Genomic DNA, 19,073 nt, shown 5'->3' with positions numbered 1-19,073 from the left:
AGTGTAATAAAATGTAATAATTATTATTATGCTTTAATACAACTCAATAGTAATGTGATCCTGTAATAGAATATTTTCTCAAAGGAAAAAGAAAATTAGTTTTTTTTTAATCGTAAATACAACATATTTTGATACAAACATTAACTGAACATATTTGATATTCGAATAATTAATAAAAAAAATTCTTTAAAAAAACTGCCTAGAAACCGAAAAATTGTTGCCGGTTGCTAAAAGGAAGTGACATTCTTCTCACTCTCACTCTCCTCCGGCTCAAGAGCTTTTTTTTTTTTTGGGGGGGGGGGGGGGGGGGGAGATGCTTTCCATATTGCTCTCTGGTTCACAAACGCGCGCACCACATAGGGTATGAACTGAATAATAGTTTTCACCTCGTACATCGAGTGCACTTTGTTTCTAAGTGTACTCCATTCGGAACAGAGCCATATACATATTGTCAAAATAAAAGCATGGAGCAGCCAGACTCATCCATGGTCTAATTTTTGTTGTTGGAATGAGCATGAGCATGGACTGAGTACAAAAGTTAAATGAAGTGTAATAATGTGTAATAAAGTGTAATAATAATACAACTCAATAGTAATGTGATCCTGTAATAGAATACTTTCCCATAAGGGGGGGGGAAGAAAAAAGAAAAGAGGATTAAAAATAATTATGAGGATTGAATTATTTTTAATTGCGTTATTTAACCTGATCAGCATCATTGTGGGCTGGTGTGTGTGTGTGTGTGTTGGTGTGTGAGTGCTGTCCCAAGTGGCTGATTGAATGAATGCAGGGTGCAGAGAGAGAGAGAGAGAGAATGAGAATGAGAATGCGGAGGTGAAAGCGGACCTCTCATCACCGATCGAGGTTTACACCCTTGACGGTATTTTCTTTAAACCCCAGGATCAGTGGATTTAAAACAAATAAATAAATAAACAAATTAGTGATCTCTTCCGAAGAAGCCATGCATTCGAGCAGAGGATTATCACGGAGGAATTGCCCTGAATCCCTGAACTGCAGCTGGGGCACCGAGCTCTGGGTACGTGCCAACTATCTGTCGAGAAATGCATCATGACAGGAGTGTTTGAAGGGTCAACAATGTTGCAATATGTGTGCACCAGTAACCAGCAGGTGTGTCAGGAGCCTTTTCTCATGTCTCCTCTCTGGGTCACTCAGCGGTCCGCCCATTTTTGCAGAATGCATGCATGCATGCGGCGCGCGTCGTTCTGTCCGTTTCATCCAACCTGCGTCGAGACAAAAAAAAAAAAATTCAATGCAGTGCATCAGTCTGATAGATCACTCTCTATATGCATGCAAATAGATCTTAACTAGTCCTGGGTTAGTGAGTTATTATCCAGCGTGCTGGCTCACCCGAGTGTGCAGTAATCCGTCATTAATTCTGGCCCTAACCTCCTGCAAAGGGCTACAGATTATCTATCTATCTATCTATCTATCTATCTATCTATCTATCTATCTATCTATGCATCGTTCATAGTTATGACACATGCATGCATATGCATACCATTCCCCATCAGCTACTATAGATCAAACCAGCTGTTTATCAAGGTAACGGTCTGCAATGTCTCATATCAGGGCTGTGCATATTTAATCAGCTCACAGCTCTTCATTTATATGCTAATGATCATCCTGATTATAAAATCGATCTGCATGTTTTTTGTTTTTTTGTTTGAAGGGGTTGTGTATGTGACAGGCCTACAACATGATAATAACATGGTAATAGGTCATTAGGAACGCAAGCTCTGATCTCAGTCTTATCATTTTTGTTTCGATTAGCCTAATCAAGTGACCACTACATTATCAGGAGAGTTTCACAGCTTTCTACAGTACCGGTACACATGCTGTCTGTGTTGCCTTTTGTTGACCTTTGCGGTCCAAACCCTGCTGCTACTCGAACCCAGGTGCCAGTCATTGAGATGGTACGCTCTTAGAAAATAAAGTATATTATGATACATAGGATACAGGATGCTTTTTCGATGGAATAAAAGCCCTTCTCGCAGGTTTCATTGATTTGGTTTGGCAGCATGCAGTATTGTTTGCGTGTCGCTTATCCTATGTGGATTACGCCACGCTACACAATGGAGAATGAGAAAGATGATATTGCATGGTTGTCAAGACAACATGACGTCACATATCAGAGATGTAAAACTTCCGTGCTAGCGAGGGACTGTGACAATTTGTAAGCAAACATGGTCGCCAGGTTTGCTTCGTTAAATTTGGAAGATTTTGAGAGAATTTGGAAAGAGAAAGATGTGCTGAACATCCGAAAGGAATGTATAATAATAATAATAATAATAATAATAATAATAATAATATTGGCTGGCTTTTTTTGTGGTATATCAGATATATTTCATTCAGCTACTCGTCTTCGACTTGTTCAACCTGTTCTTCGGCGGCATGGTGGTGTAGTGGTTAGCACTGTTGCCTCACAGCGAGAAGGTTCTGGGTTCGAGCCCAGTGGCTGAAAGGGGCCTTTCTGTGTGGAGTTTGCATGTTCTCCCTCCTGTGTCTGCGTGGGTTTCCTCCGGGTTCCCCCACAGTTCAAAGACATGCAGTCAGGTTAACATTGGGCGGCCTTGGGCTGAAGTGCCCTTGAGCAAGGTATCTAACCCCCAACTGGGCGCTGTAGTATGGCTGCCCACTGCTCTGGGTGTGTGTGTGTTCACTGCTTCAGATGGGTTAAGTGCAGAGGATGAATTTCACTGTGTGTTTGAGTGTGCATGTAACAAATGAAGGCTTCTTCTTCAATATCATGCTAGCTGAATGGAATATATCTGATATACCGTACCACTCAATGCCAGCCAATATTATTTAATTATTGTACCTTTAGGGGGACAACGGCTTGTCACTGTGGCAGTACCCTCTAAGGCAGCCTTTCTCAACAGGGGTGCCGCGGCACCCTGGGGTGCCATCTGGCTTCGTTAGGGGTGCCGTCAAAAAATGATATATTCTAACACTGAAATAAATAAAATGAATTAAAATTCCAAAAAATGATAGTTACACTTATGCAGATCATCGCCACCTCATGCATCATCAAAATTTGTCTCACAGCCCCCTTTCCCATGGCACAACGTCACTGCCGGGGTCAGCATTTTATATGGGGGTGCCTTGAGAATTTGCATACTTCTGAAGGGTGCCGTGACTGAAAAAAGGTTGAGAAACGCTGCTCTAAGGTACTTATTTGTACCCTTTAAATACTGCTAGGGAACATATATGTACCTTTTTGGCCCTAAAAAGGTACACATAGTTACCTTGAGGTCTAATAATGAGCCCTAGGGGGGTACATTAGTGTAGATTATACCTTGAAGGACAGAAATGGACTCCTATTGTACCCCTATTTCTGAGAGTGTACGCAAGAACTGAACACTGTTTCCCAAAGCCAGACTGATGAAAATCCAACCCTCCATCACTGCTGAGTAATAAAACCATGGACATATGGACATGTCTACGGGACAGATTTAATTAGTGAAGAGGTGCTTTAACCACTTGTTCACTGGAATTAGTTTCGAAGGTGTGTTCCTGTGAACACAGAATTCAGATTGCTAAGACTGTTCTTCATGAGTACTATGAGTGGTGCATTATCATTCTGTCAACTCATCTAACAGGAATGTTTTCCTTTGTCTATCAACATACTTGGAATTAAAGGTTAAAACTAAACCCGTTATGGGTTCTCTGGATTGTTGCTCTTGGGGAACACTTGTTTCATTTAGGACACTACATCTGAGTGGCTACTATAAGCAGAGCCCATTCAGTAGCATAAGAACCCAACAACATGGTGCTTGTCTTTCAGAGAAGGTTCCAAGGTTCAGCTGTTCAAAAATCTAAGAACCCCTAACTATCCTAAGAACCACTGAAGAACCCCTTTTTCCCCCTCAGAACATGAGAGGTAAAGATGGCGCATCTTTTTTTTTGCATTGGAATGCTTTTTTTTCCAGAAAATGTCCACTGTATTTTTTTCCCTTTTATTTCTCTATAGTGTTTATCGTACAAAAAATGCATAATAAATACCTACAATTTAGTCTCATCTCATCTCATTATCTCTAGCCGCTTTATCCTTCTACAGGGTCGCAGGCAAGCTGGAGCCTATCCCAGCTGACTACGGGCGAAAGGCGGGGTACACCCTGGACAAGTCGCCAGGTCATCACAGGGCTGACACATAGACACAGACAACCATTCACACTCACATTCACACCTATGGTCAATTTAGAGTCACCAGTTAACCTAACCTGCATGTCTTTGGACTGTGGGGGAAACCGGAGCACCCGGAGGAAACCCACGCGGACACGGGGAGAACATGCAAACTCCACACAGAAAGGCCCTCGCCGGCCCCAGGGCTCGAACCCAGGACCTTCTTGCTGTGAGGCGACAGCGCTAACCACTACACCACCGTGCCGCCCTCCTACAATTTAGTATTAAATAAAAATCATTAAAATACAAGTACGTTTTAAAATTTTTAATGTAAAAAAAAAATTACTATAACTTTGGCCCATATGGTTTACAGCACAGTTCTACTCTTCTTTATTCCCCCACACTCTTAGAAATAAAGTTTCATAAATGCTTATTTGGATGAGTAATGATTCTAGCTTTCTAAAAGGATTCGACGTGGAACTTTCTGTTTGATATAGAACCTTTAAGGGTTCCCCGAGAGGGGCTAGCTGACAGAAGGGCCTTAAGGCTGGAACCTTTAGTGTAATGTCTAATTTTTCAAGTGCAATGTCCAATATTTCTGTGAAGCAGACTCTACTGTATAATGTATATTGTGTATAATGTATATCTCTGTCCGATGATGTCCTGCTTTAGCAGTAGTTTCAGTTTTAGAACACTAGCTGATTCAAATTCTGATTCATTGGAGGCCTGTGAGTAAACACTGTGCTTCATCGCTGCTTAGAACTGTCCAATGCACAACATCGAGCCTTACTGGGCAACTGCATGATCTGGAGTGAGCACTTAGCACATCAGTCATGCTGAGAAATGATGAGGTGGCAACTTTCACACACAGCAGAGAACATATTTACTCATGGTCACACACACATAGGCTGGTTTGTGTAATAGCAGAGATTCATTCATTTGTCTTTATCCTGGTCAGAGTCACGGTCAACCTTGGCTGGGATGCCGGTCCATTGCTGGGCACCATGCACACACATTCACATCTTTGGAGGAGCCAGTCAACCTATCAGTATATTGTTGGGAGGAAACTAGAGAACCTAGAGGAAAATTACATGGACACGGACATCATACGAAACATGCTAAATGTTGTGCCTTTGCACCACTCTAATAGCAGACATGCTACCAGTATTATATCGAGGATATCTAATATGGGGCACAGAATAAACGTTTAGCCTAATATAATCTGACTACACTGTGGGATAGATCTAAAAATGGAGCTGTGACCTAATGACCTCTTCAAGTGAGTAGAACTACAGCCTGTTGATGTTTTTCACACTCTAGGTTGAGATTAGCAAACTCAAACCTGTAACTGAACTCTACCATGTAAAATACTTTAACTGAACAAAAGTTCAATGCATGAACATTTCTATACAAATCAAAAGTATTATTAATTCATAAGATTTTGAACAATAACATCACCAGTATTAATGCACATCTTGTTGGATTAAATGAACTTCTACAGTGCTAAATTCCATCAATTAAAATGTTCATGTTCAATGTTGACATGGTTTCATCTATGTTTGATCGATTTTTGCTTAAAAGCCTTGGATGAGAGGAATTTGCAGATGTCAGAATCTCTTTTCTCTTTTCCCCCACCTCAGGATCAGTTTGATAACTTGGAGAAGCACACACAGTGGGGCATCGAGTTTGTGGAGCGCTACACCAAGTTTGTCAAGGAGAGATCCGAAATTGAGCTGAGCTACGCCAAGCAAATAAGGTATGAGAAGATTGTATGTCACTATGAACACTCTTCTCAGCATGCAAGATTTTATTTTCAGCTTGTCAAGTGAGGAACTGAAAAATCAGACAGCCATGTGAAAGCAAACCAAAATACCTTTCACTGTAGAAAGTTATAATAAAGAGAAATGTAGATAATACCGTCAGTAGGAATGAACAAGAGATCAGCCTGTTCCAGTTAGTGGCTTATACATTGCATTGTGTTTTTCTGAACCAGTAACAATTCCTCATGATGGTACTCTGAACAATTAGAATTCCTAATGCTGGTAGTCTGACCAATCAGAATTCCCAATGAAGGTGCTTTGACCAATCAGAATTCCCAGTGAAGGTGTTCTGACCAATCAGAATTCCCAGAGAGTGTGCTCTGACAAATCAGAACTCCCAATGAAGGTACTTTGACCAATTAGAATTCCCAGTGAAGGTGCTCTGACCAATCAGAATTCCCAGAGAGTATGCTCTGACCAATCAGAATTCTCGATGAGTGTGCCCTGACTAATCAGAGTTCCCAATGAAGGTGCTTTGACCAATCAGGATTCCCAGTGAAAGTGCTCTGACCAATCAGAATTCTCAATGAGTGTGCTCTGACTAATCAGAGTTCCCAGTGAAGGTGCTTTGACCAATCAGAATTCCCAGAGAGTGTGCTCTGACCAATCAGAGTTCCCAATGAAGGTGCTTTGACCAATTAGAATTCCCAGTGACGGTGCTCTGACCAATCAAAATTCCCAGAGAGTATGCTCTGACCAATCAGAATTCTCGATGAGTGTGCCCTGACTAATCAGAGTTCCCAATGAAGGTGCTTTGACCAATCAGAATTCCCGGTGAAGGTGCTTTGACCAATCAGAATTCCCAGTGAAAGTGCTCTGACCAATCAGAATTTCCAGAGAGTGTGCTCTGACCAATCAGAATTCCCAGTGAAGGTGCTTTGACCAATCAGAATTCCCAGTGAAAGTGCTCTGACCAATCAGAATTCTCAATGAGTGTGCTCTGACTAATCAGAGTTCCCAGTGAAGGTGCTTTGACCAATCAGAATTCCCAGAGAGTGTGCTCTGACCAATCAGAGTTCCCAATGAAGGTGCTTTGACCAATTAGAATTCCCAGTGACGGTGCTCTGACCAATCAGAATTCCCAGAGAGTATGCTCTGACCAATCAGAATTCTCGATGAGTGTGCCCTGACTAATCAGAGTTCCCAATGAAGGTGCTTTGACCAATCAGAATTCCCGGTGAAGGTGCTTTGACCAATCAGAATTCCCAGTGAAAGTGCTCTGACCAATCAGAATTTCCAGAGAGTGTGCTCTGACCAATCAGAATTCCCAATGAAGGTGCTTTGACCAATCAGAATTCCCAGTGAAGGTGCTTTGACCAATCAGAATTCCCAGATAGTGTGCTCTGACCAATCAGAATTCTCAATTAAGGTGCTTTGAACAATCAGAATTCCCACTGAGTGTTCTCTGAACCACCTGAGTTTCCAATGAGTGTTCTATGGTCAATCAGAGTTCCTAATGATGATTCTCCAAATAATCATCGTCACTGCTGAACCCGTTCCGGGCTTGAGGTGAACCATGTTTGGTTGGCTTGGCCAGAATTGCAGCAGTAGGGTGGCCAATTCCTTTCTGTGCACTCACACACACACACACACACACACACACACACACACACACACACACACACACACACACACACACACATTCACAATGGGCAATTTAGAGTAGCCAGTTAACATAACTGCATGTCTTTGGATTGTGGGGGAAAACGGCGCACCCAGAGGAAACCCACGCAGACACGGGGAGAACATGCAAATTCCACACAGAAAGGCCCCTGTCGGCCACTGGGCTCGAACCCAGAACCTTCTTGCTGTGAGGTGACAGTGCTGACCACTACACCACTGTGTCACCCCTCCAAATAATCAGAATTCCCAGTGAGGGTGATCTGAACAACCACAATTTCTGATGAGGGTCCTAGGGCCAATCATAATTCCTAATGACGGTGCTCTGAACAATCATAATTCCTAATGATGAAACTCTGAAGGATCAGAATTTCTAATGAGGGTGCTCTGTCAATCAGAATTCCTTATGAGGGTGCTCTGAACAAATAAAATTTCTCATGGGAGTGTTATGGCCAATCAGAATTCCTAACGACGATGCTCAGAGCAATCATAATTCCTAATGAGGGTGCTCAGAAAAATCAGAATTTCAAATGAGGGTGCAAGGGCCAATCAGAATTCCTAATGATGCTGCTGAGAACAATCAGAATTCCTAATGAGGGTGCTCGGAAAAATCAGAATTTCAAATAAGGGTGCTCGGAACAATCAGAATTTCAAATGAGGATGCTCTGACCAATCATAATTCCCACTGAAGATGCTCTAAACAATCAGAATTCCCAATGAGAGTGATCTAACCAATCATAATTCCCACTGAGGGTGTGCTAACCAATCAGAATTCCCAATGAGGGTGCTCTGACCAATCCTGCACTAACCAATCAGAATTCCCAATGAGGGTGCTCTGACCAATCATAATTCCCATTGAAGATGCTCTAAACAATCAGAATTCCCAATGAGAACGATCTAACCAATCAGAATTCCCAATGAGGGTGCTCTGAACAGTCAGAATTTTCCCTGAGGGGGTTCTAAACAATGAGGATTCATAACTAGGGTTGTCTGACCTATCAGAGTCTCTCATGGGGTGCTGAATGCAAAACACTTAGTTATTGAACTATAAAGCCACAGCTGCTTGTTAAACTTTATTGTGATTAGTGATTAGTGTTTGTATTTTTGCTAAAAGCTCTGCCTTTTGACTGAGTCGAATTGTCCAAGTTCTTGTTTATTCAGGTTTTTTTAACTGAAAGCTTGAAAATGCTCTTGTAGACTTAACAAGCTTCGAGTTAGCGATGCACAATATCCAATTCAGTGTAATATTATTATAGTAAAGCACTTTTAACAAGTGACATTGTCACAAAGCTTTCGAGAAATCTGAATATAAGATATAGATCTCTGATGAGCAAGCCAGAGGTGACCAGAGCCAGGAAAACACTGAGAGGAAGCAGACTCAAAAGGGAACAGGTTCTCTTCCGGATGACTCTGGGTAGTAAGATCTACATTATGTAACATGATTATATTTTTCTTGTCAATTGTTGTCAAAATATTGGTATTTGCAATACTGATATCACAATCACCAATATAGAAATGAGCACTCAGAACACAATTTCTGTTGTATACTGCGAGGATTTTGAGTATTCTTAAAAAAAAAATGGCACCACGATGTTTGATCAAATGAACACAGTTACAACTTTAACTCTGATGCAGTTTTTCAATAAATTGCAAGGTATATTGTAATCCCAGTGTGTAGTACAGTATGCTGTTTCCATCCATAAAATGCAGCTCGACATTAAATCAAGGTAATAACATTGATAACGGATATCTAATTCTGTTAGTCAGCTATTTAACGTTCACATATTTATCTCAAAACCCCAAGTGTAGAAAAATCCTTCAAGGATGTTCAGTGCCTTTTTTATCATCACTAATTAGTCTTGTTAAATCTCTGCGCCTTTACACACTCGTCATGGCCAATGATATTGAAATAAATATTATTTGCTTATTATTTACTTTTTTTCACAAAATATTCGACTGGACACGTTTGCACTGCATCACAGTGGTTACGTGGGTTGCTATGGCGTTGACCTATATCCTGATGGTCCTGTGCTGGTTTTGTTGGTTTGGTCCTGTCTGTGATTTTTTTCAGGTTGTGTTAGGCAGTGAAGACACACACACACACACACACACACACGCGCGCATGCACACAAGAAAATCAGCTTTTTATAGCCTCCTGTCAATCAGTTCTTTGTTATTTCTATGAAGTCTGCCAGAGTGTATTTGTGCGCGCCTTCAGTTGAGAGAAAGGCTTAATTCATGACGTCTCCCTCAAGCCTTTTATTCAGCTCTCTAAATGAGTGGAGATTTATCTGACACAATGCGCTTGTTAGCAGACAAACAGCATCGACCTGCCTCCAGCTCAGGAATAATGGCTGTTTAAAAGGCCACAGGATAGTTGTTATTATATTGAGGGTCCATACGTTTCAGTAGCATTTTTCCCCCCCAGTCATTCCACTGAATGTCTGCAGAGCATCAAGAATAATTTTTGGTATTTCGGTGAGGTGGTAGGGAGACAATAAACGGCAGCATCCGCATGGCTTTGACAAGGAGCTGCAAGATGGCGATCTGCCTAGCAACACGTCAGCCTACGGGGAGGTACAGCTGTGTGTGTGTGTGTGGGGGGGGGGGGGGGGGGGGGATGCAGAGATACAGAACAAACCAGACGAAAAGACCAGGGGTGGGGTGGGGTTGGGGTGATAGACAGAGCTGCAAACGAGAGGAGAGAGTGAGGGACAGGGCGGCACCAGCAACACACTTTATTATATTCATGAGTGCCTTGTATCCCTTTTCACATTTACTTGAATTAATGTCACAATGCTAGTGTGTGTGTCAACTCGACTAGAACGGTCACACTAACAAATGTCAGCTTTATGAATTAGAACACTCACATGATAAAGACATCATTATGGTGGACACACTACTGGGCTTTGTTTGCTTCCCAGGACACGATTGCTTTAATTGATATCTCTTTCATAAGTAAAATATGCAGAGGGTGGAAGGGTGAAAGAAAAAGCCAATGTATAAGGAAAGACAAAAAAAATCAGTTTCTCTAGTTAAGCCACATTAAAAGACAGTATTGTTTAAAGCTGGATTCTGATTGGTCAGAAGGTGATGATAGTTTCCTTTAACAGCAGGTTTGTAGTATTGTGCTGATTCTAATATTGCTTTTATTCTTTCTGTAATAAGAACTTACTCAGGGACTCGTATGGTGGGGAATCCACTTGAACAGATTTTAGAAAATGGGTGTGATTAAGTTTTCTGTAAGCATTTTTTGAAGGAGTCTCCAGCGTCAGCACTTTGTAACATTCAGAGGTAAAGCTGTTCCTTTAAGTTTCCAACATGCCAAAGTCTTCAGGATGGAGGACATGTCGTATTAACTTTGAGAGCAAAAAAAGAGAAGCTGGTGAGGGAATGACTGTTTATAGCTGCTATAACACAACATATCATAATGAAACCATCAATGATGGCGTAGCTCACTCCGGCCCAAATCTGAGTAGAGGTTATATGCACCCTAGGTACCCCTACCTTCATGCCAGAAAGAATCAAATTCGGTGAAGAATTGAAGGAGAAGAAGCAATTTGTGTGGAAACTGCTCGTTAGGGCTTAATTACTCCATAGCTCCATTATTAATTAGAATTATGCAAATTTGGGTAGAAGTTACAGTGGTGCTTGAAAGTTTGTGAACCCTTTAGAATCTCCTATATTTCTGCATAAATATGACCTAAAACATCAACAGATTTTCACACAAGTGCTAAAAGTAGATAAAGAGTTAAACAAATGAGACAAAAATATTATACTTGGTCATTTATTTATTGAGGAAAATGATCCAATATTACATATCTGTGAGCGGCAAAAGTATGTGAACCTCTAGGATTAGCAGTTAATTTGAAGGCGAAATTAGAGTCAGGTGTTTTCAATCAATGGGACGACAATCAGGTGTGAGTGGGCACCCTGTTTTATTTAAAGAACAGGGATCTATCAAAGTCTGATCTTCACAACACGTTTGTGGAAGTGTATCATGGCACGAACAAAGGAGATTTCTGAGGACCTCCGAAAAAGCGTTGTTGATGCTCATCAGGCTGGAAAAGGTTACAAAACCATCTCTAAAGAGTTTGGACTCCACCAATCCACAGTCAGACAGACAGAAATTCAAGACCATTGTTACCCTCCCCAGGAGTGGTCGACCAACAAAGATCACTCCAAGAGCAAGGCGTGTAATAGGCGGCGAGGCCACAAAGGACCCCAGGGTAACTTCTAAGCAACTGAAGGCCTCACTCACATTGGCTAATATTGATGTTCATGAGTCCACCATCAGGAGAACACTGAACAACAATGGTGTGCATGGCAGGGTTGCAAGGAGAAAGCCACTGCTCTCCAAAAAGAACATTGCTGCTCGTCTGCAGTTTGCTAAAGATCACGTGGACAAGCCAGAAGGCTATTGGAAAAATGTTTTGTGGACAGATGAGACCAAAATAGAACTTTTTGGTTTAAATGAGAAGCGTTATGTTTGGAGAAAGGAAAACACTGCATTCCAGCAGAAGAACCTTATCCCATCTGTGAAACATGGTGGTGGTAGTATCATGGTTTGGGCCTGTTTTGCTGCATCTGGGCCAGGACTGCTTGCCATCATTGATGGAACAATGAATTCTGAATTATACCAGTGGATTCTAAAGGAAAATGTCAGGACGTCTGACCATGAACTGAATCTCAAGAGAAGGTGGGTCATGCAGCAAGACAACGACCCTAAGCACACAAGTCGTTCTACCAAAGAATGGTTAAAGAAGAATAAAGTGAATGTTTTGGAATGGCCAAGTCAAAGTCCTGACCTTAATCCAATGGAAATGTTGTGGAAGGACCTGAAGCGAGCAGTTCATGTGAGGAAACCCACCAACATCCCAGAGTTGAAGCTGTTCTGTACGGAGGAATGGGCTAAAATTCCTCCAAGCCGGTGTGCAGGACTGATCAACAGTTACCGGAAACGTTTAGTTGCAGTTATTGCTGCACAAGGGGGTCGCACCAGATACTGAAAGCAAAGGCTCACATACTTTTGCCACTCACAGATATGTAATATCGGATCATTTTCCTCAATAAATAAATGACCAAGTATAATATTTTTGTCTCATTTGTTTAACTGGGTTCTCTTTATCTACTTTTAGGACTTGTGTGAAAATCTGATGATGTTTTAGATGATATTTATGCAGAAATATAGAAAATTCTAAAAGGTTCATAAACTTTCAAGCACCACTGTATGTGCATCCCAGGCAGACCTACCTTCCTGCCCAAAAGAATAAAAATTGGTGAAGAATTGAGAAAGAAGAAACGATTTTCATGAAATGTGGACGCCACCGGATGAATGACGGACAACACGTGATGGCATAAGCTCATCACTTGTTGGCCGGATGAGCTAACAAGAACTAACTTGTAGGACATTCCACGACATTAAATGTAACTATAAATTTTCACGCGTGTTATGATTGTACGAGGCGCTGGTCATGGTGACACGCAGCAGCAGTGTGTGAGAGTGTGCAGAGTGTGTGCAGTCTGTGTCGGAAAAACTGTGGTTCTTAACTGGTTTTAAACTGTTTTTAACCAGTTTTAGAAGTGTGGTTTTAACCCGTCTTGTCTGTCCTGTTTTTATTGGCATTACTAAGCCACTTGAACCAGTATAAATGGATAAAAAAAGTATGACGTGCTGGTCCTTAGCAGTGTTGTGGTCAAGGCCACCTAAACCGAGACCAAGTCATGACTAAGACCAAAGTGTATCGAGACCAAGACAAGACCAAGACTTTGAAGGGTTGAGATCAAGTCAAAACCAAGACCAAGGCAGGGTGAGATCGAGTCAAGACCAGGCTTAGACCAGTGTGTGCAAAGGGGTCGGGGAGGGGTGGCAGCCGTTAACAGGAAGAAAAATGTCAAATTAGCAATGAATCATGTTATTGGTTGCATCTGAAGTAGGAAATTTTACATCTAATCACAGTAACGATGTTAACGAATAAATCAGACAATGCACAGGCAATTTAGTGAAATCCCTGCAGTTGTGGTCTTAACTGGTCTTGAAATAAAATCCCGAGTCCTCCATGTCTGAGACCGAGACAAGACTGAGTAAAAATGCGGTTGATTCCGAGACAAGTAGTTTTGAGACCAGTCTCGATTACTACAACACTAGTCTTGAATATATAAAAATGTAATCATTAATGAATTACCGTGATAATAGGGAATGAAAACACTTCAGGGCATGCTACGATTGGAAAATAATCAGCTTCAGGATGGTAACAGTAATTTTGGTTCGTATCAGGCCACGTCACACCATACCATTATCAATTACTGATTATTTATTTATAACAGCACATTCTGTTTTTTTTTCTTACTTAAAATGAAAGCATTCCTTTTAATTCTGGTAAATTAATTATTAACATTTTTAAAAGCAGTAGTATGAAATGATAGTAGTATGAAATTTCATAAAATACTCAGAATTACATCATATTGATTGCTGTCTAAAGGTTTTGCTCTTATTATAGAAATCTCTCGAAGAAATATCAGCCCAAGAAGAACTCCAGAGAAGAGGACGAGTACAAGTACGTATTTTAGTGTCAATTCAAGTTAAGTCGATAGTAATCAGTCGAAATGTCTCATCTCATTATCTGTAGCCGCTTTATCCTGTTCTACAGGGTCGTAGGCAAGCTGGAGCCTATCCCAGCTGACTACGGGCGAAAGGCGGGGTACACCCTGGACAAGTCGCCAGGTCATCACAGGGCTGACACATAGACACAGACAACCATTCACACTCACATTCACACCTACAGTCAATTTAGAGTCACCAGTTAACCTAACCTGCATGTCTTTGGACTGTGGGGTAACCGGAGCACCCGGAGGAAACCCACGCGGACACGGGGAGAACATGCAAACTCCACACAGAAAGGCCCTCGCCAGCCACGGGGCGCGAACCCAGACCTTCTTGCTGTGAGGCGACAGCGCTAACCACTACACCACCGTGCCGCCCCAGTCGAAATGTAATTGAGTACTGTTATTTAATGTTAAAAACACCACTCCGTTGTTTTTTTTGGCATGTGAGCTCTCAGGTGTGTGTGTTAGGAACGCTAAAATCACGGTGCTTTCAGAGTAACAATCAGTGTAATGCTTGTTCTCTTGTGTTTGCACATATGGTCAGGTACACCTCCTGCCGAGCATTTCTGATGACACTGAATGAGCTGAATGACTACGCTGGGCAGCACGAGGTCATCGCTGAGAATCTCTCGACACAGATCATCTCAGAGCTGGTGCGCTACATCCAGGAGCTGAAAGCCGAACGGAAAGCGGTATGTGCACTGAAACTGTGATTGGTTTTTTTTTTTTAAATAAAAAACATTTCAGTGATATTATTTTAAGTATGCAAATTTTATAAAGTGCAAAATCTGACTGGAAGGACACTACTTTATTTGGGAAGAGGGTGTAGATGGGTGTAGGTACGGTAGGTTGGGAACTGTTTCCAGTTATTCATAGAATTTGGAGGTCTTGATAAGGATAAGGTGCTTCTCTGCCTTTTTGTTGTTGGAAGAACGAAGTCAAACGATTTATTATTCAGAGTAGACAAATCAGTAGCCTGAGCTCCCAGGACAAACAGATTTCATATCCAGGCTATTTGTTTTTTATTTGGAGCTGCTCGGTGGATAAGTATTCATTTGGTATGTAGCTATGGCTAAACTTCACAGTGGTGGAATCAGGAACATAAAGGTATGTGACAGAACAGTGACCAAACTGAGCAGAACAAAGCGCAGCACAAAGGTGTTATATAATTTTCCTGCCATGTACATGCAATCACATATGAATTAAATATATCAAATAGAAATTAAGGCACTACTAGCCAGACTGGAAAATACCTTCTAGGTGTGATGAAAGGACACAACACGACATTTCATAGCCGAAACGTTGGCCAAGAATTTCATTACTTTTTCTTTTGCTTGATTTTCGACTAACACTTGCCTTAAAATGTGTTTAATTGTTAACTCATCTCGGGTTGATGATTACTATGTGTACCTATGCGTCGTACACACGTCTGATTTTATTTCAGTAGATGTCTGAGACTGTGCTTTTAAATAAATTTTGCCACAAGCTCTCATCTTTAAGCCTGAAAAAGAAGAAAATAGTATTTTTCCTTTGTTGTCAAATGTAATATGACGTAACGTAAAAGACATACACGACCATTTCAAATAAAAAAGATTAATATGATTACACAAGAGTGAGAAGATGGCAAGCATTGAAATAAACATCTATTATTCTATCCACATTCACTGAGCAATCGTGCGCTCTGATTGGCTACTCTACTACTAGGATATCAGCTCATATACCATGAGTAGAGAAAAACTAAATGGTGGAGCGTGTTGCTGAACCAACCGAGGACGAAATAAAAACTCTACTCAAAAACAAAACCCCCAAAATTATCAAGTATTTAAAAGAAACAGAAATCGCTAAAAGAATATAGTTCCCCCCCATATCTCCTGTTCCACACTCCAGCCCAGTCGGTGGTGGTAATACACCTTTAAGTTGGTTTGCCAACTGCCAAAAAAAAAAACCTAAAGAAGAAGAAGAAGACCCCCCCCAAAAAAAATACAAAAAAGCAACAAAATATGGATTAAAAGTATTTGATGGTAAGAACATATCTTTTTTTTTCAAGAATTATTATTATAGCATTTTTCATAAATTGCTCCCGTCATTTCACCGGTTTGTTTACATTCTAAGCTGAAATGATTTTGTCAGATGTTTTGTATGAAGTTTTTATTTATTGAATTTGGAAAAAAATAAAAAATTAAAATATTCTGTTTCTCAAAATCCAGTGAATGTGGATAGAATAAAATAGTTATTCCACTCAATCTTGTCGTACATGGCTTATAGCCGACTCGGTGCTACGCGCCTTGTTGGCTATCAGCTCATGTACGATTCGATTTCATGGAATAGCTCTTAAATAGAAGTCTAGTATATTGCTAATATACATGGTGGTGCATGAATAATCCTTTTCAATAATCACCTCGTTAAAATCTCCCAAGAAGATCAGGATTAGAATTGTACGTAGCTGAGACACCTGTTTTACATAAACTCTACCTGGTTTGAGCTATTTTCACATAACTTCTGAATAATGCTTAAAAGAAAACTATGGGATGTTTTTAACCTGAGCTCTATTTTCCCATCTCTTTGGGTGCAAATATTTACTTGGGACAAAAATAATTGAAATTGGTCCAGTATTGAGTTTGAACTCTATGACCGGCAACCGCAAAACAGCTATACATTCTACTTCTTGTAATTCTATGGCGCAACCATCTGCGTCAATGTAAACCACTTTTTTTAACCACCGACAGGCTCATAATGTTATTATAAGTGTCTGACAAGATGGAAAGGATCCCTACAGAGATACACCTGTGTCTGTTTACTTCAATAACTGTAAAGAAACTATTGGAAATGACTGACTCATTGTTTTACCTTCCTCTTTGTCTAGTCTCTGATGCAACATCCCTTTCAGTGTTTGTAGTCAATTATGGCATGGGGCTGTTTTCTGAAAATCACATTTGTCCATGTAAAAACAGACTTTCTCTGTACCTCCACACTATTTAACAGTTATTCCACAAAATTGAGTCGTACATGAGGTGATAGCCATGGCTATAAGCCATGTACGATGAGATTGAATGGAATAACTGTTTTATTCTATCCACATTCACTGGCTTTTGAGAAACAGAGCATTTTTATTTTTAGCAAATTCAATCAATAAAAACTTTATACAAAATGTCCGACAAAATAATTTCCGCTTAGAATGTAAACAAACTGGTGAAATGACAGTAGCAATTTGCGAAAAATGCGATAATAATAATTCTTGAAAAAAAATAAGATACGTACCGTACTTGCCATCAAATACTTTTATTCCATATTTTGTTGCTTTTTTTTAATTTTTGGGGAGGTTTTGTTTTCAAATAGTTTTTAGTTCGTCCTCAGTTGGTTCAGCAACACGCTCCGCCATTTTGTTTTTCTCGACTCATGGTATATGAGCTGATAGCCTAGTGGTAGAGTAGCCAATCAGAGCGCGCGATTGCTCATATCCAGTGAATGTGGATAGAATAAAGATTGATGTATGAGCTCTCCATAAGTTCCTTGGCTAAACATGCACTGTGTCTTCAACCTATCCCGTCTAGGATTTGTGGATGATGTTTTACCTGGAAACGTTTGCCACATGTACATTACGAAATTAAAGAAACCTTGAGTTTTGTTTTTTAAGAGACAGCCAAAATTGACGATTATCAAAAAATTCAATCAAACCCCTGACTCGAGAAGATTTTTATTAGCATTTTTTGTTCCTTAGAATAGTTTTATGGTTATCTAAGAACAGGATTCCCACCTGTAGAGAAATCCACCCCCTGCTCCCCACCTCCTTTAAATCCCTGGCTGAAGAATGTGAAATATGTTATTATGCTGTTGATGATTTTATGGGAGAGCAGGCTGGAGCTGAATGTGGGTCATGTATTGGGGTCAGTGGAGTGGGTGCAGGAATAAGATGCCCCTCCTCCTTAACTGGGCCTATGAGGCCTCTGTCACAGCTAAATGACTGGCAGTAACACAATAGGAGCAGACATGACCACGCATGAGCTGAACAAAATGTAGAGCAGATCGTTTTTCCGCCCTGATGAGCTTTCATCTGCCTTTCATGTCTGACTGGCTTTCTGAAAGAAAGTGTTCTTTATGTATTTTTCATAGTGTGTGTAATGGCATCCTGTGAGTGGGAGTGAGTCAGTCATGACGCCATATTCATGACACCGTGACCTTGGGTGACTTAAGCAAATGTTTTCTGATACAATGAGAAGTTTGTGAGTGGTGAGCATTATGTTTTGGGAGGAATACGGTACATTTCTGTGGCCATACTGTGTTGGCTGATTCATCAGGTTCACATTTCATCTAATCAGCTTGGTTTCTAAAAGACTGCAGACTGTTGTTTGCTGTGTCTTGAAATATAAGAGACAGTTTTTAAGGGAAAAATCCATTCGGAATAACTTGCATAATTAAATAATATTGGCTGGCTTTGAGTGGTATCTCAGGCCCACTTTACATGGGAACGGCCTGAAACAAAAACGCAAAAGTGCATTTTCGTTCTCACTTTTTTCCGCGTCTACACGACCGTTTTCAAGGAGGAAATCTGCGTCTATACGGTGACGCATAAATGTGTGGAATTCAATTGGATGTGCATGCCAGGCGGCTAGGTGGTGCTGTGAAAGACCTCCACTATGTCTGCACGCATGCGCAACGTCTTCCGTCTTGTCTGATCTGCACATCTGCGCCGCGAAAACTTTGACTACTCTGGCTATGGTAAGTAAGAAAGTAAGTAAGAAAGTAAGAGCATGCTATACCCGCCTCTGTTCATTAACGGTATATGTGCAGATTCGGTATAGATATTCGAAGGACTCCTGGACGTTTATTAAAGCTGCCAGAGCAGCTTGAAGGTCCGTTGGATCGATGTAATCAGACATGCTCTTACTT

General features: G+C 40.8%; 1 protein-coding gene across 1 annotated transcript in view; it reads left to right on the top strand.

The window, feature by feature from the left end:
• Nucleotides 1-958: 958 nt before the first annotated feature.
• The window catches only part of fnbp1a (formin binding protein 1a), a 62,803-nt gene continuing 44,688 nt past the window's right edge, over nucleotides 959-19,073 (top strand). Inside the window, exons 1-4 of the mRNA XM_060932337.1 lie at nucleotides 959-1,033; nucleotides 5,781-5,896; nucleotides 14,081-14,137; nucleotides 14,731-14,878. Coding sequence (XP_060788320.1) covers nucleotides 959-1,033; nucleotides 5,781-5,896; nucleotides 14,081-14,137; nucleotides 14,731-14,878 — 396 coding nt within the window. The remainder of the gene's footprint in view (nucleotides 1,034-5,780; nucleotides 5,897-14,080; nucleotides 14,138-14,730; nucleotides 14,879-19,073) is intronic.

This window comes from Neoarius graeffei, chromosome 10 (genome assembly GCF_027579695.1).
Source record: "Neoarius graeffei isolate fNeoGra1 chromosome 10, fNeoGra1.pri, whole genome shotgun sequence".
Taxonomy (NCBI): Eukaryota; Metazoa; Chordata; class Actinopteri; order Siluriformes; family Ariidae; genus Neoarius; species Neoarius graeffei.
This window is presented reverse-complemented; position numbering and strand designations above follow the sequence as displayed.